The sequence below is a fragment of the Mastacembelus armatus genome, chromosome 5 (assembly GCF_900324485.2).
Source record: "Mastacembelus armatus chromosome 5, fMasArm1.2, whole genome shotgun sequence".
NCBI lineage: Eukaryota > Metazoa > Chordata > Actinopteri > Synbranchiformes > Mastacembelidae > Mastacembelus > Mastacembelus armatus.
Window position 1 is genome coordinate 12,613,645 of NC_046637.1, and position 22,940 is coordinate 12,636,584.

The window sequence follows — 22,940 nt, forward strand, 5'->3', positions numbered from 1 at the left end:
GAACTTATTAGGAGAAGCAAAGTTTGATTGCTTGAGTATTGATTGATTGGTCCACATACACAGTAGACCTTATGACACACTTTTTAAAATAAAATAAAAATAAAAAAAATAAGCCAAATATTTTTGTCAGTAACACAATTTTGAATTTTGTTTCAATAATTGCAAACAACCAATCAATCAGTAACTCCTGCCAAATTAAAATCAATATCTACTAAAAAGAAAACGTAGATTTTTTTAAAAACTTTGTATAGCCATATATTCATAAATATTTAATTTGCTTATTATTTACTTTTTTCCTTAGCTTACTCTTTCATTCCACTTTCACATAATTGCTGGATTTAAATATTTTAATTTCTTAGAAATTAAAGTGTTCTAATTGTTTAAAAATAAGAGCAATACTTTCACGCATCATTTCCATAGGCTAGCTGTGTGAAACTAAATGAAAAAGAAGGAATTTTTGACATTTACAAATTTCAGACCTTTATTTAAAAAAACTGTCTAAAAAAAAAAACATTTGCTTAATTGGGTACACTAGCTCTGATAATTTTGATATCATCAACTGGACGATCTTGGCTGCTTGTCTCCACCATCCCAATGCGGTTCAGCACTCCCATGCCCTGGTATACTCTTCCAAAAATACTGTGCTTTCCATCCAGCCATTGAGTGGGTGCAAGTGTGAGGAAGAACTGACTTCCATTGGTGTCCGGTCCTGCATTGGCCATCGCTAAAATACCTGCACCTACCAGACACAAATTAAACAAAAATTCACTCACTGTCACATAAATATTGAAAGATGGGCATTCATAAATGTGAAGTGACTTGTGGCCAAGTATGGTGACCTATATTCTGAATTTGTGCTCTGCATGTAACCTATGTAAAGTGCACACACACCAGAGCAGTGGGCAGCCAATGTTGCGGTGCCCGGGGAGCAGTTGGGGGTTCGGTGATAACACAATGATGGTCTATTTTATGCTTGAGTTAAAAACCACAACTAACTCATTTTTATTTAAGATTGATAGACATTAACTTTTGTACATTTCCAAATGTGGAAATATGTGTTTTAAATTTGAATGTACACTCAGTTTGATACAAAACAAAAAACCCGTGCAATAAATCCTACTGTAATTTTTGTAAAATTATAATTGAGGACTAACATTTTAAATTCTCAACACTAGACATATGCTTATAATAAGTTTAATGTGAACTCTGAAATCATCTTTGCTACATATACGTTAGATTTAATCATCTTCCCCACGTTTCTCACCTACTGTTTCAGTAGGATTTTTCCACTGTGAAATTTTGTAACTTACCTGTGAATTTGAGTTCTGGGTTCAGTTCATCTTCAAACTGTTTCCCAAATATGGAAGCACCACCCCGACCTGTGAGGTAAACAAAGATCACTAAACTGCAAATTTACTCTCAAGTCAGGCAAATAAACATAACAAAATGCAAATGTTCTTATAGTTGATTAAACTGATATTCATCCAGTTTACAATCTGAGAAGAAATGTTGCTTGAAAAAAAATAAACTCCTTGAAAGAGTAATTATTTGACTAACAAGTATTGATTTTTTCTGAAGTTTGATGAATGGTTTTATGCTCTACATCATATAAGCTCTAACAGCCTCCACTGGCTTATTGGGTGCATGCAGACAGACGAATCAATCTATTTAAATACAAGAACATACTATTCATTCATTAAATATTAATTTTAATGGAAACCTTTATATCCATAGTTGTTGAACTGCACTCTTCCTGTAGACAAATTTCACATTTGACCTTTGCACTGACTAAAATAATCTGCAGGATATACTATTAGTTAATTAGAATTATTAATTAAAGGGGCAGTCGTGGCCTAATGGATAGAGAGTCGGACATGTGACCTGAAAATCGCGGGTTTGAGTTTCAGGTCCGGCAGGCATTGTCAGTGGGATAGAGTGAATAGCCATGAATTAGCCCTGTCCACCTTCAATACCACAATTGAGGTGAGACCCTTGAGCAAGGCACCGGACCTCTAACTGCTCCCCTGGCTGCCCACTGCCCCCGGTGTGTGTTCACGGTGTGTGTGTTCACTGCTTTGAGTGGTAATGGAATTTCCCCATTGTGGGATTAATAAGGGTAATAATAACTTAAGTTGGTAAATGTCCTGTTTAACATTGATTGAGCAATAATTAGTGTCAGAATTTTTTTTTTGGTGTTGTAAGGCAGTTCTTCCATTTCTGGAAGACCTCGTAAATTATTAGTAATTTTAGGATGCATTCCTGATTTCTTTGCATTTGCAGCAAAGGGCCTCACTCAAACCATTTATGACATCCTCAGACTGCAAGTACACAAAACCACGTTATTATATATTATACCAGTGCATGTGATGAACCCACCTGTCCCTGTAGGATCTCCCCCCTGCACCATGAAGTCTTTGATTATCCGATGAAACTTTGTGTTGTTGTAGTAGCCTCTTCGGGCCAGTTCTGCAAAGTTCTTGCAGGTCCTTGGTGCGTGTTTCCAGTACAGCTCCACAACAATAGCCCCCATCCTATAATACAAATGAATCCAAGCAAAAATGACGCTTAGTTTTTACACGAGCCCTTAAAACATATGAACAAACAAGTGTTATTCTAATTCAGCAGCAGTCAGACTGGTCGCTAAAGATGATCTAAAAACCTTATATGCACACATGTATCATCAAGGTCAACCAAAAAAGCTCAATGCTAACTATGAGCTAGCAGAAGTAGCACTCTGTGGTTTTATTAAAAACTTACGTCGTCTCTAAAGTCACCGTGGGTGGCTGCCATGTGTCCGGAGGTATCCCTGACATTATCACTCCAAACAATAACTTTCGGTAGTTTCTAAATAAATGTGCTTGATAAAACGTTTGTGATTTATCAGTGAAACGCATTCATTCACTGTTCTGGAGGAATTCTTCTTCTGTGGTTGCCACTCATTTACACTGGGTGCTGGAAGGAGCCAGCAACAATTTACTGCCTCCTACTGGGCGGAGAGAAATACAAGCAGATCAAAACTGTTTTAGGTCAGTGTCGATCAGGTGTAATTCACATTGAACACTGTGGGGGCAGACACGGAGGCAAAACGTCAAACCTTCCCGGTGACTAGAAGAAGAAGAAGAAGAAGAAGAAGAAGAAGAAGAGCAAGAGCATCTTCTTCTTTTTATTTTGTTTATGTGACGTCTTATTTAATGTATGTAATTAATTAATTTCCTTTTCTTTGCTAGTTTGTTAACAGCATCGTATTCTGTTTTTACCTTTAACGCCTATGAGCTAAGTTGGCTAATCACACACACTTGTTAACATTAGTGCTAATCTGCCTTAAGTTACATCTGCCTAAAGTTTACAGTTTGATGTATTTTCTGTGCATTTATATTAATATTAGTATCTTCATGTATATCGGATTGTGAGCTTGTTGTCTTTTCTTTTTAATAATATTTTGTGGTGGTTTTTTTAGCCACCTGTTTCGTGAGTAGTACTAACTTTGAAGAGTCCAGTGTTACTGAAAATCTTGCCCAAACTCATATGTACTCAGTGTTTAAGTGCTGTTTAAATCGCAGAATTGTTGACATATACAGCTTCACTACAAAGCGGTATACCTAAACCCCAGACTCTGCTTTGTGAATTGGTGGGGTTTAGAGTTTACTTGCGGTTGAAAAAACGTTTTAAATTCAATAGCAGCATAAACTCGTGTGTCTTTTGCTGTAAGTGTGGCGTGTTTAAGCATGACTGGAGAAAATAACCACTAGCAGTGAGAGCTTAGAATGGATGTGTGAAACTCCTAAGAGGCAGAGGCAGCGTTGTCGTGCTCGTAGTATCTGCGGCACCTGTAGCGTTTTTTCCCCTGTTGGCAAAGGGATAGACCCGCCTTACTCTGCCTCTGATTGGCTTACCTTAATGTTCTTTCCCTCATCCAACAAGCTAATGGTAAGAAGGCAATGAAGGTGTTGGTGCAGTCCAGTTTAGTTTGTCACCTTTTTCACCCCTGACGAGTTTGCACCCCTGTATACATACAGGCACACAGATCCCCAGTTACTATATAAGCAGGTGCTGGTTGGATGATTTTGTCTGTGACCTGCTGGATTTCATATGGTGACTGCTTTGCCCCTGAGTTAGAGTGGCTATTGATCTGCTTTAATCCAGGGTTCTTAATTTTGGGAGGTGGTATGGGAATTGCTGTTTACCTAATCTGGTATGCAACCAATTATGCATGAATAGTCAGTGCGTATGTTACTTAGTTAACTTGTTTATCTGACAAGGGGTTTTGCGGAGTTGACTTTAAGAAATTTCATCATGACTCTGGGCTCTTAAAGTCAGGGTTAACAGCATCACTGTTGCAGCAGCAACACCAAGTTCTACTTGGCTTTGGTAGATGCAGCAATTTTGGCATCCTAACTGCCATGTGATTAATCAGATGAAGGAGCCCAATCCGATTAGAATAGTAGCATGTCTGTTAGCACTGTCCAGCTTGCAGTTAGGTCAGGGTTTTTTTGTGAGTAAGCTCCAAGGAGGGAAGAAGGTGAAAGAGGTATAGTAGCCATTCAGGAGTATAACTTTATATATGTGTGTTATTCTTTTGTCTCTCATAGTCCAAGATCCTGTAACATGTCCATTGTAAAGATCCACGCTCGAGAGATCTTTGATTCTCGTGGAAACCCCACTGTAGAGGTTGACCTCTACACTGATAAAGGTGGGTTTTGCTAGTTATATGAGAAATTAAATGTATGATTTTTGTTAGCATGAAATACTTAAAATCTTAGATGACATTGAATTTAATTGCTTCATATCAGTGCTTATTGTACACTGTTTTGTCATTGTTTTTTAAATATACTTTTTAGTGATTCTTGTGCCCTTTTTGTTCCCATGTATGTTTCTTAGGCCTGTTTAGAGCAGCTATACCAAGCGGTGCATCTACTGGAATCTATGAAGCCTTGGAGCTCCGGGACAATGACAAATCTCGCTACCTTGGAAAAGGTCTCTGCATTTTTTTTTTCTGCCCCCCCCCCCCTTGATAGGAAAGAATTAGTTAAAAAGGCACCGGACACCCCTGCTCCCCGGGTGTCGCAGCACTGGCTGTCCATTGCTCCTGGTGTGTGTGTTCACTGTTGTGTGTGCACTTTGGGTGGTAATGGAATCTCCCCACTGTGGGACTAATAAGGGTAATAGCTTAACTTAAGAAGGAGATGTAATTTTGTTATTTCTCACCAAAAAGTGTTCTTGCTTTAGCCCATTTGAAGCAGACTTCAATTAAAAGGAAATTATACCACATTTTATTATTTTTCAAAAAAAAATTTTTTTTTGTTCTGCCTTCCCCTGTTCTCCATTCTCTCCTCTTCCAGATTTGAAAGGGTTAATGAGTCTATTGCCTGTCCTTTTTTGGTTTAAAAAAAAATAATATATGTATTGTATGTATGTATTTGATAGAATGATTCATTATTTAATTACAGGATCATAAGAACTCATTGTGCATGCTTTAGGTAATTAGGCAGATATGATGTGCATGGTGACTTGTATGTAGTATGCTACCACCACAGTATTGATGTTTGTTCTGTGGATTGGGGTTTTGTTGAATAAGAGCAATAAATGTTGAGTCAACAGTGGAAAAACTAATTTATACTCTTGCATGTGTCTGTCAGCATATTATTTAAGAATGAGGAGCTGCATGTGTTGATAAATTCATGGCTTTTTAAAAATTTTTTTTATTAGTCTTGCAAGATTTGCCCATGATGTGAAAGAACACAATGTTTCTGTTACAGGAGTCTCACAGGCGGTGGAACACATCAATTCAACTCTTGCACCTGCACTGATCAGCCAAGTAAGACCAATCCTCACTCTCTTTTTGTATTAATGAAGCCATAGAAGGTTTTTAAATGCTACTGTTAATTGTGAACTTGTTCTTCCCGTTTCTTCAGGATTTATCTGTGGTTGACCAAGAGAGAATTGATCAGATGATGATTGACATGGATGGCACAGAGAACAAGTGTGAGTGACAATAATCTTACCATTGTGACCTATTTTCTAACAACCATATACAGTGGAGTCCAAACTTTAAGTATCTAGGCAGTGATGCACTGTCATGCAGCCATCATAGATTGTGTGCATGTGTGTATTTCTGTATTTCCCTCTTTGGCAACAAATCTGCAAAATTGCTGCCAAGCCACCATTGAAGTTTCAGTTAAATAAAGTTCACTTTTAACAATAATAAATAAATCCAGCTGATTATAAGGAGATGAGCTGAAAAGAACAATGCAGAAAACAACTTAAATGTCTGCAAAAGTGGAGTGAGTTTGTTTGTATATGCTTTCACAGTATGTAGCACTAGCGAAGCAGTTAAAGGAGCTTTTTAAATTATGTGACTTTCAGACTAATAGCAGAGACAACCATTTTTTAATTATATGTGAATGCCTAAATAAATAATTTAGAAATATTATAACTATTATTATAACAATAATAACAATTTACTCAAGAAAACCAGAGAACTGGTGGTGGACTTTAGGAGGAGCAGGAAGACCCCAGTCCCTGTCTCCATCCTTGGAGACGAAGTAGAGATTGTGGACTCCTACAGATACCTTAGAGTCCACATTAACAACAAACTGGACTGGTCAAACAATACAGATGCACTCTTCAAGAAAGGACAGAGCAGACTGTTCTTCCTCAGGAGACTCTGTTCCTTTGGCGTGTGCAACAAGATACTGAAGATGTTCAGTCTGTAGTAGCAAGTGCACTGTTTAAGTTACCCTTATTAGTCCCACAAATGGGGAAATTCCATTACCACCCAAAGTGCACACACAGCAGTGAACATAGACAACACACACCCAGAGCAGTGAGACAGTTGGAGGTCCGGTGCCTTGCTCAAGGGTCTCGCCTCAGTCACGGTACTGAAGGTGGACAGGGCATTGGCTATTCACACCATCCCACCTGCCGGCCCTGAGACTCAAACCTGTAATTTTCAGGTTACAAGTCCAACTCCCTATCCATTAGGCCACAACTGCCTGTTCTTTGTAGTTGTGTGCTGGGGTGGTATCAAGGCTGGTGAGGCCAACAGACTAAACAAGTTGATCAGGAAGGCAAAATCTGTTGTTGGACTGGAACTGGACAGTGTGGAGGCTGTGGCACAGAGGAGGATGGTGGACAAAATCAACTCCATACTGGACAATTCTGCCCACCCACTTCATGAGGAACTGTGGCGAATGGGAAGTTCATTCAGCCACAGACTAATTCCTCCTAAAGCTAAGACTGAGAGATTCAGGAAGTCTTTTGTGTCCACGGCCATAAGACTCTATAATTCCACAATATAAACAATAATACACACACACACACACACACACCCACACACACACACTCACACACACACACACACACAAATCCCCAAAAATAAACAATTACTTTAATATAATTTAAATAATATTAAATTTAATAACTTTCAATTAGAATAACTGCTGTAACAATTGAATTTCCCCTTGGGGTTTAATACAGTACTTCTTCTTCTTAAATAGGTTTTTCTAGCATTTGCAAACTCGATGTACAAATTTAAGGGGAATTAGATTTTTCTCTACTTCAAAACAGCCAGATTTGGAGCAAATGCCATCCTTGGTGTGTCTCTGGCTGTTTGCAAGGCGGGTGCAGCAGAGAAAGGAGTTCCTTTGTATCGTCATATCGCTGACCTTGCAGGAAATTCTGAGGTCATCTTGCCTGTGCCGGTGAGGATCTGTATGTCAAATTAAATGCATAAACTCCCTGCCCCCCCCTTCATTGTGTAGTTCAGGCAACTCTCATTTCACCCTTCTCTACCTCTGCTAGGCATTCAATGTGATCAACGGTGGCTCTCATGCAGGTAACAAGCTTGCCATGCAAGAGTTCATGATCTTGCCAATTGGTGCAAGCACCTTCAAAGAAGCCATGCGGATTGGAGCTGAGGTCTACCACAATCTAAAAAATGTCATCAAAAAGAAATATGGACAGGATGCCACAAATGTGGGTGATGAAGGTGGCTTTGCCCCAAACATCCTAGAAAACCAGGAAGGTAATCTTTAGTTACTGATGTGCTTACTTTGTATTGTACAGTTTTGACATTCCTTCCAAAATGTATTTTCCCAGTGTAAAGATGAACGCTTTTCTCACATTGAGCATCTCGTATACTACAAAAATAAAATCTGAATCCAGGGTCCAGGGTGTACCCCTGCCTTTCACCCAGTAGAGCTGGGATGGGCTCCAGCAGATCCCCGTGTCCCTGGTTAAGGAATAAGCAGTATAGATAATGGATGGATGTTGCTTATGCAAAGCTGTAACAGAAACATTTTTGGAAGGATTAGTACATTCATCATCTTGCTTATCTTATGTAGTATGACCATACACAAAGTGACAATAAAATAAGAGCACTAGTGATGCAATTTAATACAATACCCCTGTAATAAATACAACCTTAAAATATGTTTCAGTTGCAATTTTCGTTTCAGAGCTACAGGACTTGATTTACCATGTGTTTTTTTTAAATTTAATTTAATTTTTTCCCTTCCTGGTCTGTGTTGTTATTCATGTGAAGTCTTTTCTGTGCTGCCCTAAGAAAGCTATAACAAATATGATAAGCAATACTCTGCATCTTAGATGTTTTTATTTTTTTGTAAACTGCAGCTCTGGAGTTATTAAAGGATGCCATTGCCAAAGCAGGATACACGGATGAGGTTGTGATCGGAATGGATGTGGCAGCATCTGAATTCTACAGGGAGGGAAAATACGACCTGGATTTCAAATCTCCTGACGACTCAAGTCGTTACATCACTCCTGACGAGCTGGCTGATCTCTACAAGAGCTTTGTGAAGGATTATCCAGGTAACCTCTGATGCTTGCTGTTTTTACTTTGTCAAAAGAAGAGACACAATGTAGTGTAACAGGAGGTTAATGAAAGGAAGGGGTCCAGTTCTGTAAATTTACGAGGTCTGGAAATGTAACGACTTCACAAAAAAAAAAGGAGCATAATTATTATTGTCCATGAAACATTTGAAAATGGACACAAATATTTCAGGTCACATCAATTACTGAGGAACATCTGCATGTTTTCTCTTACAGTGGTTTCCATTGAGGATCCTTTTGACCAGGATGACTGGGCAGCCTGGACCAAGTTCACTGATAGTACAGACATCCAGGTTGTTGGAGATGACCTGACAGTGACCAACCCTAATCGCATCAGCAAGGCTGTCGAGGAGAAGGCTTGCAACTGTCTGCTGCTGAAAGTCAATCAGATTGGCACTGTTACTGAATCTATGAAAGCGTAAGTCTTCTTTTCCTTTCGGCTGCTCCCTTCAGGGGTTGCCACAGGGGAATCATCTGCCTCCATTTAACCCTATTCTCTGTATCCTCCTCACCCACACCAACTATCCTCATGTCCTCTTTCACTACATCCAAGAACCCCCTCTTTGGTCTTCCTGTAGGCCTCCTTCCTGGCAGCTCTAACCTCAGAATCCTTTTACCAATGTATTCACTGTTCCTCCTCTGAACATGTCCAAACCATCTCAGTCTGGCTTCCCTGGCTTTTTCTCCAAAACATCTAACATGAGCTGTCCCTCTGATGTACTCATTCCCGATCCTATCCATCTATGAAAGCATGAGTAAATATTTAAAACATACAAAAACTATGTATGTAGGTCACATACTTATTAAAAGATATACATCAAGAGTATCAGACTAAAAGTCTTGTGCCAATGTATTTTTCCATTTGGAGAAACAATCAACCAATCACAGTTTAGCAGGTGGGATTAAGAATTCAGACATCACTTTTGTGACACAGAAATGCAGAGAATGTGACATGCAAAACAAAATCCCTGTCCTCCAAGAAAAATAAATGGCACCTCCAGCCTCCAGACTGATTCAAGTGAAATGAAATGCCAGATCATTCTGATTATCAAGAATTATCATCTTCTGATAATTCTGATAGTTATCTGATAACTGAAATCTAAATTCTCCTCACAGGTGTAAGATGGCTCAGGTCAGTGGCTGGGGTGTGATGGTCAGCCATCGCTCTGGTGAAACTGAGGATACCTTCATAGCAGATTTGGTGGTCGGTTTATGCACTGGACAAGTATGTTCAGATAACACATATATTTATTGTGTGTGTATGAGTCTTTTGAGAACATAATAGTATATATATGACTAAACTTGCAATTAAATTTATATCTATAAAGGTAGTAGTTATTGTCATAGAGCTTTGTTGATTCTAAACAGTTTTGGAGGCTGTAGTTTGTGGTGCTTGTGAATTCATTATCCTACCTTCACAAAGAGAATTTTAGAATTTGTTGTATGGCTGGATTGTTTGTCACTAGGAGTCCTTTACTTTTGGTTTAAATCATTGTATACAATCTTTCAGATCAAGACTGGGGCCCCCTGTCGTTCTGAGCGTTTGGCCAAATACAACCAGATTCTTAGGTGAGTTCTTTGACATACTGGGCATTCAATGTATTTGTCATTATTACTATAAAATAAATCCTTGCATGTAGTTTTGTCTAGTTTGTAAAGTAAAATAGCAACATTACCTGTATGTTACATTACAGCTATTGTGTTGATTTTAAAAAAGAAAAAAATGCTTCCTGTGTATTAATTTAAATTTGTATAATTTCCATTTCTTTAAAAATCACTGTCTGTACTTCAGCTCCTATATTGAATTTAGGGTATCAATGTCTAAGTTGGGGATTTGAATTAAACCAATAACGTAATGAAATACACAGGGGAAAGACCTACTTTTTGTACATTTCTGAAACTATTCTTTAATATAGGATTGAAGAGGAACTGGGAGACAAGGCTCGCTTTACTGGAAAAAACTTCAGAAAGCCACTGGAGTAAATGGATGAGCCACTTTCTTCATAATTGGACTTTTTGTACAAATGCATGACCTATCAGATAATAATGGAAAACACATCAGAGCATGCTTAATGTAGAACTACTTGCATACCAACTGGTAATGAATTTGAGAGAAATAGTGTAGTTACTATAACTGTAAGACTTTTTTTTTTTTTTTTTTAAATGTGGAGTTAAATATAGACCTGATTATAAACTGAATATTTATTTGTAGCACTGACAAACTGTAACCACAAAAGAGGCACTTTAAGAAACGGTTAATAAAGGTTTAGTGGCTGAATGTTGTGTGATTGTTTTCTACATTTTTGGCTTGTATTTTGCTGTTGTTGTAGTAAAGCAATATTGAGTTAAATTAGGCTTACTGGTCTGGTCCCAGGCCTATGGATTTTCTACCACGTTTATTTTTTTCAGCAGTTATTAAATAGGTATATAATGGAAATTCAGCCACAGGATCAGGTTAGAGCCATAAATTCATTGACAATATGCAAAAAGATACGTACATGAATGTTTCAATCTGCAAATGTTTGATATTTGTATGTAAAATACTAATGTGAACATGAGTCACATTTTTGGCTCAGAATGTCTTTTCTGCTTTTTAGCATTTCTGATCACATGCCTGCTTTATTTCACACAATAAAGGGGGGTTAAAGCAAAGAAAATGTAGACTCATGAAACAAGCAAAATTAAATAGGACAGTGACCTTTTTATTTTTCGGCAGTTGCGTTTTTAAGATAATGTTTACAAAATGTTAAAGCAAGTGATTTTTGTAAAAAAAAAAACCTACAGTATTTGACTTGAATGTCAAATATGAATGAATTATACAATAATATATATTTTAATACTGAGCTGCTTGTTTTCCCTGCTAAATTACAGACCCTAAATGCATGCACATTGGCAGTACAGTGGATGTCCTGCGCTTACTTTAAATATTGTAATTGTTCATAAATACTTTAAATACTTCAGTATTTGTGATGTGTGGGTGTTGATCCCTGTATAACCGGGCTGTGAAATATATTATTAGAGGTTTTTCTTCACCACAGCCAGATATTAGTAGCAGCTGCTGGCCGCTTTATGTTAATGGCCTTACATAACAACGTTGATGAGCCACAGCAGTACACACAGTAGGATATGTTTGTTTGTTTTTATATGCGCCCGGGCAACTTTGAAGGCTTTAGCTGTGGCGGCTGAGGTCACTGCACTGGGAAAAAAAAAAAAAAAACAACCTCTCTCCACTACACCGCCTCCATTTTGAACACCATGTAATAGGGAACTGACTGAGTTTGTTTCGCCCACTGCGTAGTGTCAACAAGCCACATCCAAACATCCCTCGACATGGACGACCTGTTCAGTCCGCGGAGGTAATTGGGTTAATTTATCGTTTGCGTCTGTACCTCCGCTGTTACTCGTCGCATGTGCGTGTCGGAGGTTTTTATTTTCTGTGGTGTGACTTCGACATGAAACAGTCGGAGTGTCAGTGGTCACGAAGTTCGTGTCTGGCTAACGAGCTAGCCAAATAACGTTAGCGTAACGTTGCCTTGTATTAGCTAGCAGCTCCGATGGAAAATCGCTTTAATGCTGTTAACACTTTCTGCAGCTTTTCAATATCGCCAGTAATGTAGGTTGACCTCAAACATGGATTAATAAGTCGACTGTTAAATTCCCTTCGGGATTGACGTGTTTTTACATGGTGTCTGAACGACATATTGTGCATGCTAACATAAATATTTGCTATTAACTGCAGACTTTGTCCAAGAAGACTGAGCTGCTGTCAACCTGTTAATAAATATTGCACACAATGTTCTTCTCGTATTAATGGTGACCGTAAAAATTAGCAGCTCGTGTGATTGATTGACGGTCCTTTGCGGTAACTAGCGTCGGATTTCATTGAAGTGATATAAGGAAACGCAGCTGAGATTGGTTGGCAGCGATGCAGGGGCGGGAGGTTTCTCTGCTGCTGAAATCACTGTGAAGCTGCTCGCACATGCACACACATCGATCACATGTCTGTGCACATACTCTGCAGCGTTAATTGCAGAGTAACTGACAGGTAATGCACAGAGAGCTAGCTTTAACTGTGTGAGGGCAGGTGAATTAGGTTTTCGTTGCTTATAAAAACACGTCGCTGCCAAATGACTGGATATACTGACATTTGATGCCAGTGATGAACTTGAGATGTTTTTGTTTTATTTAAGGAGCCTCAACAGCACACAGGGCGAGATAAGAGTGGGGCCGAGTCATCAGGTAAACCCTGCTAAAACTACTACAAATACTATCTTTATGCATGTTACAGTATAATTAGTTATTGGTAAAAATGAATTTTCTAGGTTTCTAGACCTAAAAATCCAATTTTTTTTCTTGATATGTTTAGGTATATAATATTTTTGAAAATCTCTAAATGTGTGGGCATACCTTTTTGTTTTTATCTTTATTAGTAACCTCCTGGCTTATTTGGTTAACAATTAAAGTGATCAGACCTGTCTGTTCAGTGCAGAACGGCAGCTACCAAAGCAGTTATTTATCACTCTATTAACTAATTGTTGCAGCTCTATTCAGTGTGCTTTATTATGTGCATGTAATACATTTTATATATGTAATATAGTTCCGTCATAGACAAATAAATTTGAGATTCTATTTGAATATCTATGTGGAAAAGATTTGTACTAACAGGTACAGCTGTATTACCAAACACCAACAAATTCTGTTGGAATACAACAAATCCTGTTTTCATTAAATATTGAAACAAACATTGGAATGGTACAATTTTTTAAAGTTGACAGCAAAAATAAGGCTTAAAATGTAATGAATCTTTTTCCAATTTTGTATAAGGGACTCAGGAAGATGTTGTGAATATTGAAATTAGAAAATAAGCAGTTGGATTTTTGTTATTGAATTGCACTTTTGTAACACACAAATGTTAGCAGGGTCAACAGTTTCTGTTCTCCTAGGAAGTGTTTACTACTAATTGTCTCTTGTTTGGTTTCGGTGCAGGCTAAGCTTCCAGAGCTGCAGCCCAGGCCTGCTCCAGGTTTACAGATTCAGACAGACAGTGAGGACCTGATGTGGACGCCTGGGGTCAATGACTGTGACCTCCTCATGTACCTCAGAGCTGCAAGGTCAGCATCTGCACTTTGTAGCTTCAAATTATTGCTATTTAGATAAACTCGTTTACCTTTGCAACAGAGGTAAAAAAAATAATCTAATTTTAGAATGAACTCCAACAATTTACCTGCAGCTTTTTTTACTGACCAACAAGATGCAGCTGATATTTAATCCTTTTAAATAGGTAATTGCCAGTATTATGGAACTGTTTCTGTCACTGAAGGGCTATAAAGCAGTAAAGAAATATCTTTGTGCTATAAACAAATACTGCTTCAAATACTGCCAAGAACTGGTCTAAAAAAAGCACTTGCAGCATTGATTTCAATTGTTTTGTTAATTTTACAAGGAGCATGGCAGCGTTTGCAGGGATGTGTGATGGTGGATCCACAGAGGATGGATGTTTAGCAGCCTCCCGTGATGATACCACACTCAACGCTCTCAACATGGTGGGGGAGCACATCTTGAGTTTATAATAATCATTTTCAAATTCAACAATAATGCTACTATATTTCAAATTTACAAAAAAAAGTTTGTTTTCATAATTCTAGCTACATGCAAGTCATTATGATGCCGCAAAAGCTCTCCAGCGTCTGGTTAAAAAACCTCTACCAAAGCTTATTGAAAAATGCTGGTCGGAGGATGATGTGGTGAGATGCCTTTTCTTTGTAACGCAACACTGAACATCACTGCTGATATGTTGTTAGTCATTAACTATGTTATTGCACGCAAACACACTTATTGGTGATTAAGCTGACAGAATGCTGTTTATGCATTTTTGCATTATCTAAAATCGCTATCAATGCACAGAGCTTAGTTTTAAAAAAAACAGATTGGTTTCATCACCTTCACTGACTGTTAATGCAATTTTATTATACCCAACCACCTCTTTCTTTTTTCTCAACAGAAACGTTTTATTAAAGGCCTGAGACAATATGGAAAGAATTTCTTCCGCATCCGGAAAGACTTTCTACCCAGCAAAAAGACTGTGAATGAGCACTTTTTTTGTACAACAGTTTGTAGATATTTGGAAACAACATTCAGTAACGTAACTTGTGTTACTCCTAATGTTGTGTGTTTTTGTCATTAGGGAGAACTCATCACTTTTTATTACCACTGGAAGAAAACTCCAGACGCTGCAGGAACAAGAGCCTATAGACAACAGCGCCAACAACCGTTCTCTCGTAAGGCAAAGACTCGCTCTGCGGTAGCTCCTGTGAACACCCCATCACGAAATTATTCAGGTGAGCGCTTAGTTCTTTGGCTGTCAAAACAAAGCAAAGAACTGGCTCAAAAGTTTGGCACTGACTCCAAACCAGCCCTAGAACTGCCTTGGTAGAAAAGGGATAAGAGTTGTGTGGTCATAAAAGTGTTGCAGTCACATGAGTTGGACTTGATGTATGTTGATCTAATTGTTTGCAGTGGATGCAAGTTCTGCCAGTGAGGATGATCTTGATAGTGAAGACAGTGAACAGGACATAAAGAGCTGCAGCCACTGCGGTACAACAAGTGAGCACAAGTCTGTATTTGTGATTTATTTGAAAGGGCACAGTTCATTATTTGATGAAATACTGATGTTTTACAAGTTTCCACAAAGCGTTTATATGTTAAAAAATGTTTTAAATTCTGTTGCGGAAGAGTGCTTAAAAGCTCTTTTAACAAACTTTAATAGATTCTAAAGATTGGCACCATGGGGGAAGAGACAACCCTTTGCTGTGTACGACGTGTTGCACATATGAAAACAAACATGGATGTCTGCCATCAGCTCCAAAATCTACAGGCGGCTCATTCATGTTTAAACCTGTTAAAGAGGAGGAAGAGGTGAACAGCAAGCATAGCATGAGGACACGGCGTAGCAGAGCACCTGTAAGCTTGAGGCTGGCAGATCAGTCACACTACCATCCTTAATATCTGTAATAAACATTAACAAGTAAATGTCTATAATAATAGCATTTTTTTAGCCAAAATATTATTATATTATACACAGGAATTGCATTTCAAAATATTTTGTGTTGGAAAATATCTTAAGAATAAGCCCGTTTTTCTTGATTGCATTGTAATTATTAGAACTTGTGACTATTTTTTTAAAGCAGCTACCATCTTTGAGAAGTGGCCACAGGAGGCTCACAGGCTCCCCCACCACTGAGGATCAACGGTCCAGTAACCAGCCCTCCTCTAGTGGAGTCACTTCTAATTCTTTGAGATCATCTTCTGTTGATAATAAGAATGAATCCAATAAAAGGGCAAACAAGGTAAATGTAATCTGCACACTTCATATACTCTAAATATATGTGTACCCATGCTGCATGTTATCAGGCCAGTTTGAGTGGTTGTATATTGTCGAGTCTGTGTGTCATGTTAAAGTGGCTGTTTGGCTGCGGTTCTTCCTCGCAGTTTTTACACACACACACTCATATATATATATATATATATATATATATATATATATATATATATATATATATATAGCTGGAGTTGCAGTTTTTCTTTTTTGTCAGTCGTCAGTGTGTTCTGTCAACAGTTAATATAAATATCATACTGTGTCCACAGAAGATAAAAGAGGAGGTAGCATCACCAAAGACAACAAAACGTGTAAGGGAGAGTCCTGCTCAGGAGCCTGATGAGCCTGAAAACGTTACATCTAAAAGGCAGAAGACTCAGGTGAGAGGGAATACTCCTTGTCAAATAACATTTCACATTTGTGTGTTTTTATACATCAATTAAAATTTAACAGTGACTTCCAAAACATAAGGAGTTTATTTTATTTGGAAGGTCCTTTTAAATAACACTATCTGAGCACAGAAAGTCATAAAATAATGGGATGTTGCTGGGTGTGAACTGGGTGCAGCATGATCCAGTTTTGTTTGTTTTTCCAGGATCCACAAGGCTCTCGATCTGAGGGAGACGCCGAGGCAGAGGGGGAAAGCTCTTCAGAAAGCCGCAGTGCTCAGGATGATGGCAGCAGTGATACCAAAGACATTGATCAGGATAACCGCAGCTCCTCTCCCAGCATTCCCAGCCCCCAACAGGGCAATGAGAGTGACTCTGACTCATCTGCCCAGCCGAACGGTGTCCCATCAGAGCCCGTTGTCCCTGCTGCTGTGTTGGCTGACACACCAGTCTCACAGGGTCTCCCCTCTCAGGGTCCCCCCATCACCCCTCAGTCACCACAAAGGATCCCCTCTGCTGATCCTGCTCAGAGTCCCCCTCCTCCATCTCCAGACCACCCTCAGCCAGCTGCTGGTCTGTCACCTGCCACAGTGGGTCCAAGCAACCAACTACAGCCCACCTCTCACTCTCTTTCTGGTCCACATCATCAACCCTCAGCACTGGGTCAGGACTCTCCTCTTTCTACACCTTTTCATGTCCCACCTACTCCTGTACAGTCACATGGCCTGTCACCTCAGGCCTCCCAGCGACACCCACCCTTTTTGAGGGAGTCTCAGCTTACCCAGCCTCCTCTGTCTGGGTCACAAATAAAGCCTCCACCCACCACCCCAATTCCACCTTCACACAAACAGCTACCACACCAGTCTCCTACACCGTTCCCCCAGATGCCCTCTAATCTCCCCCCTCCACCCGCTCTAAAGCCCCTCAATTCTCTGCCCAACCAGCATCCTCCAGGTGCTCCACCTCCCCCTCTTCAACTAATGCCACAGTCCTTGCCAGTGCAGTCCCATCCAGCCCAACTTCCAGTGATCTCTCAGGTTCAGACCCACCTTGGAAAGAGCACGACTTCTTCACACCCACCTGCTGCAGCCTCACACACTCTCACTTCTGTAACATCATCTGCTGTTGTCCCTGTCCCAAACCTGCAGCCATCCTACCCACCTCTTCCTCTGAGACTGACAGCGAGCAGTACAGCAGTTGGACCTCATATTCAGATTAAAGAAGAGCCGCTAGATGATATGGAAGAGGCAGAGAGCCCACCGTCTCCTCCTCGCAGCCCCTCGCCAGAGCCCACCATTGTTAACATGGCAAGCCATGCCAGCCAGTCTGCACGGTATAACTGAAGACATTGTCACTCAGAACCTACCCCTTTAAAACATTTTAGGCTTTGACATTTCTTGGTTCTGCTATGAAAGCAGATATACAACTTGTTTCAGAACAGGCAATAGGCAATGTTATTTGCCTATAGAATATTTTAGTAATCTGCTAAATTTAAAGGAAAAGTCTATTATTCCTTTGAATTATAGTGAGATATTACCCACAATATAGCACATTGCACATATGGCCATTATTTATACAAACCACTTAGTTTAACTTATCTAAACCACTTTTTTGGAGGTGAAACCCAAAGTGAATGAATCAGAAATTCCCATTATAGTTGTCAGCTGGCTTTTAAAACAGCTTGTATGCATAAATAAGTTCTAAAGTGAATAAGGAAAAATGTCTCAAGGCTCACATGACTGTTAGTATTTGATTTCGGTTTTAAACTGTGGACATGTTTAAAACATTTCTGATTGTTTATAGTTGCCCTATGGACTTAAACAGTAAAAAAAAACAGGAATTGCGCCCAAAACTACAAATTACAAATAAATGACTAAAACTGTCATTACTAAATGTAAATACATGTCAAGAACAAATAAGGACTCGGCATGTTTCACTTTGTGTGAATATAGTTTATGAGGCAACAAATGCATCTCATCTTAATCTTATTTCTTTCAGGTTTATTAAACACTTGGATCGTGGTTACAACTCCTGTGCTAGAGCAGACTTGTTCTTCACTCCACTTTCATCATCTAAACTGGCCAAGAAAAGGGAGGAGGCCGTGGAAAAATCCAGGAGAGAGGCTGAGCTCAGTGCTCGCCAAGAACGTGAAAGAGAGAAGGACAGAGAGCGAGAAAGGGATGCAGACAGAAGCACTGTGAGTGCAAAACTACTTTCATTCCTTCTTTTCATGCATCTTCTCTGTCACGCAAACCATACTTGAATAGTTTCGCACACTGTCATTACTTACAGAGAGCATCCAGCTCCTCCCATGATAGCCGGATGAGTGAGGGCCAGATGACAGCTCTGGGACGCCCCTCCTTTGAGCAGCCACCTACAACTGTAGCTGCTGTGCCTCCCTATATTGGCCCTGATACACCTGCTCTGCGTACACTGAGTGAATATGCTCGACCACATGTCATGTCCCCTACCAGTCGCAACCATCCTTTCTATGTGTCCCTGAGCCCTGGCGACCCCTTGCTGGCCTGTCACATGCCTGGTCTGTACAGTGCTGAGCCCAGTCTGAGAGAGCGCGAGCTGAGGAATCTTCGAGAGAGAGAGCTCCGTGAGAGGATGAAGCCTGGCTTTGAGGTCAAGCCTCCTGACCTGGAAGCTTTACACCCATCCTCCAATCCGATGGAACACTTTGCTAGACATGGCGCATTGGGTCTTCCCCACATACCTGGGCCACCCCACCCCTTTGCACCCTTCCACCCTGGGCTGAATCATCTGGAGCGGGAGAGGATGGCACTGGTGGGACCTCAGCTGCGCCCAGAGTTGAGTTATGCTGAGCGACTCACTGCAGAGCGGCTTCATGCAGAGAGGATGGCCTCTGTGGCAACCGACCCTGCTGCCAGGCTGCAGATGCTTAATGTGACACCACATCATCACCAGCACTCTCACATTCACTCCCACCTCCACCTGCACCAACAGGACCCCCTCAGTCAAGGTGAGGTCGAAATTTGAGAAGTCAGTTAGTCAACAGTAATGCACCTATGGTGGAAAGGTGGCCTCTATTTTCTGTGTCTTATTTCTTCATACAGGTTCAAGCCCTCATCCTCTAGTGGACCCTCTAGCAACAGGACCACGTTTGGCCCGATTCCCCTTCCCTGCAGGCCCAATCCCCAACCCTTTACTCAGCGAGCTTCCTCATGAGCATGAGATGCTGCGCCACCCATTGTTTGGTTGGTGATTTTATTCACAGCCCACAATTTTTGACTCTTGTTAGAGTGTAGCTCTTATAATTTGTGTATTTGTCTTTTTTTGTACTTTTTATAGGAGCTGCATATCCACGAGAGCTGCAAGGCCCAATTCCTCAGATGTCTGCTGCTCACCAGCTCCAGGCCATGCATGCTCAGTCAGCAGAGCTGCAGAGGATGGCTATGGAGCAGCAGTGGTTACATGGGCATCATCTGCATGGCCCTCTACCAAGTCAGGAAGATTATTACAGGTGAGGTCATTGAATGTTAGAGGAGTTTGGTTTTTGAGTGTATTATCTAGAACTATGGTAAGTAGCTTGAGTTTATGGCAACCCTATTTTCCAGCAACAGTTTGAAACTTTGAAGTTTTATATACAAGTGCACTTGTATATAAAACGTTTACATTAAAGCATCACATAAGTCCCACATTTGTACACCTTGTCTCTCAGTCACATGGTCAGAAGTCATTGTTGCACCAAAGAGCTGACTGCATGAGCTGAAAACAAATATTATAAACAACTAATATGATAATATGATACAGAAATAAATAAATAAACACACATTTGCTCTTATTTAAAACTTTGCTTTTACTTTAATGTGACTTGCACTGTGACTGTATCTAGGAAAGCTTATCGGGGCAATCCCTTAGTATTTCCTACTCCTCTCTGGAACTTTGGCAGGCATTACAGGGTCTCCGCAGATCCTTAAAAAGTCTTAAAAAGTCTTAAATTCCATATTATAAAACTAAGGCCTTAATTAGCATTAAAATGTCTTAAATTCGCGTTTCAAAGGTCTTAAAATGAAATCTAACCAACCCCATAAAGAAGATTTTATTTGAAAGCCTTTCGCGTATTTGTTACGCAGAACGAAATAGGCGGAACCAACTAAAATACGCGTTTGAGGGGAGTTTATTTATCACATGCTTTCCGGCAGCTGCGTGAACTGCGGGAAAGTTTCAGCCTTAGTCTTTTGCCAGTGGTAAATGTAAATTTAATGACAATTGGTTACAAAACCCTAATTTTGCGCCGTGGTTAAGTCCAGTTAGTGGCAAACACCTGGCATTTTATTTTTGTTTTACTCAATAAATCAAACGGCGTGTAAACAGTTTATATCAATAAACAGTGTGTTATGGGAATTGGTTGTATTGTGGGATGTTTTATTTTATTTCTACAAAATTGGTCTTAAATTTCATTCAGCGTGGTATTAAAAAGGTCTTAAAAAGTCTTAAATCTAACTCTTAGAAACCTGCAGATACCCTGCATTAGTTATACTCATGTAAACTATCTGACAACTGACTGCATATTGCGACTCATTTTTGTTTCTGTTTTCTGAAGCCGTCTGAAGAAAGAAGGTGACAAGCCATCTTGAGTGCCAGGTGGTGCATACTCTTAAATCCGACACTTATACTTAATAGAATACTGTGTACTTTTGAGACTGTAGGAGAATATGCGTGCCAGTTTTTTGTTTTAATATATTTTAGAAAATGCTTTGTGAATCTTTATGTGCATTCCTTGTTCAGCACTTAATGGGATTGTCAAAGTCCGTCTGAGATCTTCATATCTTATCAAGACTTTGTATTATTAAAATAACAATCTCACCTGTTCATGTGAGATTTAAAAAAACGGATATTCGCTACCAAACTGTAAAACAGTTTATTATGCAGTGCTATAAATTTGCTAAAATACAGCTCTTAAAAAGGATATGAAAACAGACTGACTTTGGTGTCAAGTTTAAATATCCCTATAATCATTTCTAAATGATTTCCTTGTACAGAATGACATTTAAACCAGTGTTTGAATGATTGTAACAGATCTAGCATGATTCAGTCTTTAGTTTTCACCAAACTAGAATAGCAAGTTGCATTGTGGTGTTTAGACTCTAAAAGTAGAGGTTGGTTTTATTCTTAAATCTGCTAAATATTTGTCTAAATCCTAAAAATTTTATATACTAAGATATCTTTTCACAGTATAACTGAGGCTTTTATTCTCTCATTTTTGCAATTGTAAATATTATATGTTCACAGTATTCTATATGAATGAATACTATCAATATAGTAGTAGATGTGAGCACTTGACCCTTGATTCAGCACGATATTAGTAAATCATAACCTAAAAACTATATATACTATTATAAGATGAAATACTTATAAATTGGACCATGATTTGTCACTACACACAAAGTTTTATTAGAACAACATACAGTATGTACATAATTTGAATGATAACAGAATTGGAGAGAAACTAAATGTTTGGCATTTTAGTGGGACTTCAGAAAAACTGCCTCCAAATTCAATATTTATGTGATATAATAAGAAAATGTATCCGTTGCATATTTATTTCAATAAATATTTGTGCAATTATGCTTTAATCTCTTTGCCTTTGGAGTACTGTGCAGAAAAAACAACCTTTGGTGTACACTGCAGAAAAATAACAGCATAGTTCTTGCTAGTTCTGTTTTTTAGACCAAGATGAGAGTCACATATTCATGGGTTCGTTGCACAAAATCACTAATATAAAACATGTAAAATCATACAGTGGTGTGAAAAAGTGTTGGCCCCCTTCCTGATTTCTTATTTTTTGCATGTTTGTCACTTTGTTTCAGATCATCAAACAAATTTAAATATTAGTCAAAGATAACACAAGTAAACACATCATGCAGTTTTTAAATGAAGGTTTTTATTAAGGGAAAACAAAATCCGAAACTACATGGCCGTGTGAAAAAGTGTCCTCCCCCTCATAACTTAACTGTGGTTTATTACACCTGAGTTCAATTCCTCTAGCCACACCCAGGCCTGATTACTGCCACACCTGTTCGGAATCAAGAAATCACTTAAATAGAACCTGCCTGAAAAAGTGAAGTAGACCTAAAGATCCTCAAAAGCTGGACATCATGCTGAGATCCAAAGAATTCAAAAACAAATGAGAAAGAAAGTAATTGAGATCTATAGTGATGGGCAAGTGAAGCCTCATGAAGCACTGAGGCTTTCCTGACAATTGTGCCGAAAAAGATTCAAAGCTTCGAGACTTCAGTGACGGTGACATCTGGTGGACAACTGAAGCAATAGCAACCTCTAAAGAGCACGAATGA

General features: G+C 39.3%; 3 protein-coding genes across 6 annotated transcripts; 2 read left to right on the forward strand and 1 right to left on the reverse strand.

The window, feature by feature from the left end:
- Positions 1–454: 454 nt before the first annotated feature.
- On the reverse strand, positions 455–2,930 carry ppil1 (peptidylprolyl isomerase (cyclophilin)-like 1). Its single transcript, XM_026307121.1, has 4 exons — positions 2,758–2,930; positions 2,377–2,531; positions 1,311–1,379; positions 455–739 (listed from the first exon to the last, which is right to left on the reverse strand). Exons 1-4 carry the CDS (start codon positions 2,892–2,894, stop codon positions 519–521), a joined length of 582 nt encoding a protein of 193 aa, XP_026162906.1. The 5' UTR covers positions 2,895–2,930; the 3' UTR covers positions 455–518.
- Positions 2,931–3,140: 210 nt separating this feature from the next.
- Positions 3,141–11,128, forward strand: eno1b (enolase 1b, (alpha)). 2 transcript variants are annotated; one of them, XM_026307773.1, is made up of 12 exons: positions 3,141–3,193; positions 4,590–4,690; positions 4,879–4,974; positions 5,757–5,815; positions 5,913–5,982; positions 7,567–7,700; positions 7,801–8,023; positions 8,632–8,829; positions 9,067–9,268; positions 9,967–10,075; positions 10,361–10,419; positions 10,767–11,128. In XM_026307773.1, the coding sequence occupies exons 2-12, from the start codon at positions 4,606–4,608 to the stop codon at positions 10,831–10,833; spliced, it is 1,302 nt and encodes a 433-aa protein (XP_026163558.1). In that variant the 5' UTR covers positions 3,141–3,193; positions 4,590–4,605; the 3' UTR covers positions 10,834–11,128. The 2 variants fall into 2 exon arrangements, with proteins under 2 accessions (XP_026163558.1, XP_026163559.1); XM_026307774.1 differs by having other exon boundaries at positions 3,153–3,193; positions 4,596–4,690.
- A 927-nt stretch (positions 11,129–12,055) lies between these two features.
- rereb (arginine-glutamic acid dipeptide (RE) repeats b) lies at positions 12,056–22,220 on the forward strand. Of its 3 annotated transcripts, none has more exons than XM_026306973.2 (17): positions 12,056–12,206; positions 13,041–13,089; positions 13,837–13,961; positions 14,294–14,393; positions 14,496–14,594; positions 14,852–14,932; positions 15,035–15,188; positions 15,367–15,453; positions 15,617–15,810; positions 16,035–16,196; positions 16,495–16,605; positions 16,821–17,947; positions 18,613–18,811; positions 18,907–19,603; positions 19,698–19,838; positions 19,933–20,104; positions 21,188–22,220. In XM_026306973.2, the coding sequence occupies exons 1-17, from the start codon at positions 12,181–12,183 to the stop codon at positions 21,219–21,221; spliced, it is 3,558 nt and encodes a 1,185-aa protein (XP_026162758.1). In that variant the 5' UTR covers positions 12,056–12,180; the 3' UTR covers positions 21,222–22,220. The 3 variants fall into 3 exon arrangements, with proteins under 3 accessions (XP_026162758.1, XP_026162761.1, XP_026162759.1); XM_026306976.1 differs by having other exon boundaries at positions 16,498–16,605; XM_026306974.1 differs by having other exon boundaries at positions 16,038–16,196.
- Positions 22,221–22,940: the final 720 nt, after the last annotated feature.

What these genes read in the sequence shown, in the direction of transcription:
- ppil1 (XM_026307121.1), bottom strand. Translation starts at nt 2,894, where the DNA reads ATGCGTTTCACTGATAAATCACAAACGTTTTATCAAGCACATTTATTT. An exon ending in GGGAGATCCTACAGGGACAG is followed by an intron (nt 1,380 to 2,376) that starts GTGGGTTCATCA and finishes TTTACCTCACAG; the next exon opens with GTCGGGGTGGTGCTTCCATA. An exon ending in CCCAGAACTCAAATTCACAG is followed by an intron (nt 740 to 1,310) that starts GTAAGTTACAAA and finishes TGTGTCTGGTAG; the next exon opens with GTGCAGGTATTTTAGCGATG.
- rereb (XM_026306973.2), top strand. Translation starts at nt 12,181, where the DNA reads ATGGACGACCTGTTCAGTCCGCGGAG. An exon ending in ATGTACCTCAGAGCTGCAAG is followed by an intron (nt 13,962 to 14,293) that starts GTCAGCATCTGC and finishes TAATTTTACAAG; the next exon opens with GAGCATGGCAGCGTTTGCAG. An exon ending in CAGCCACTGCGGTACAACAA is followed by an intron (nt 15,454 to 15,616) that starts GTGAGCACAAGT and finishes AAACTTTAATAG; the next exon opens with ATTCTAAAGATTGGCACCAT.
- eno1b (XM_026307773.1), top strand. Translation starts at nt 4,606, where the DNA reads ATGTCCATTGTAAAGATCCACGCTCGAGAGATCTTTGATTCTCGTGGA. An exon ending in CACCTGCACTGATCAGCCAA is followed by an intron (nt 5,816 to 5,912) that starts GTAAGACCAATC and finishes CCGTTTCTTCAG; the next exon opens with GATTTATCTGTGGTTGACCA. An exon ending in CTTTGTGAAGGATTATCCAG is followed by an intron (nt 8,830 to 9,066) that starts GTAACCTCTGAT and finishes TTTCTCTTACAG; the next exon opens with TGGTTTCCATTGAGGATCCT.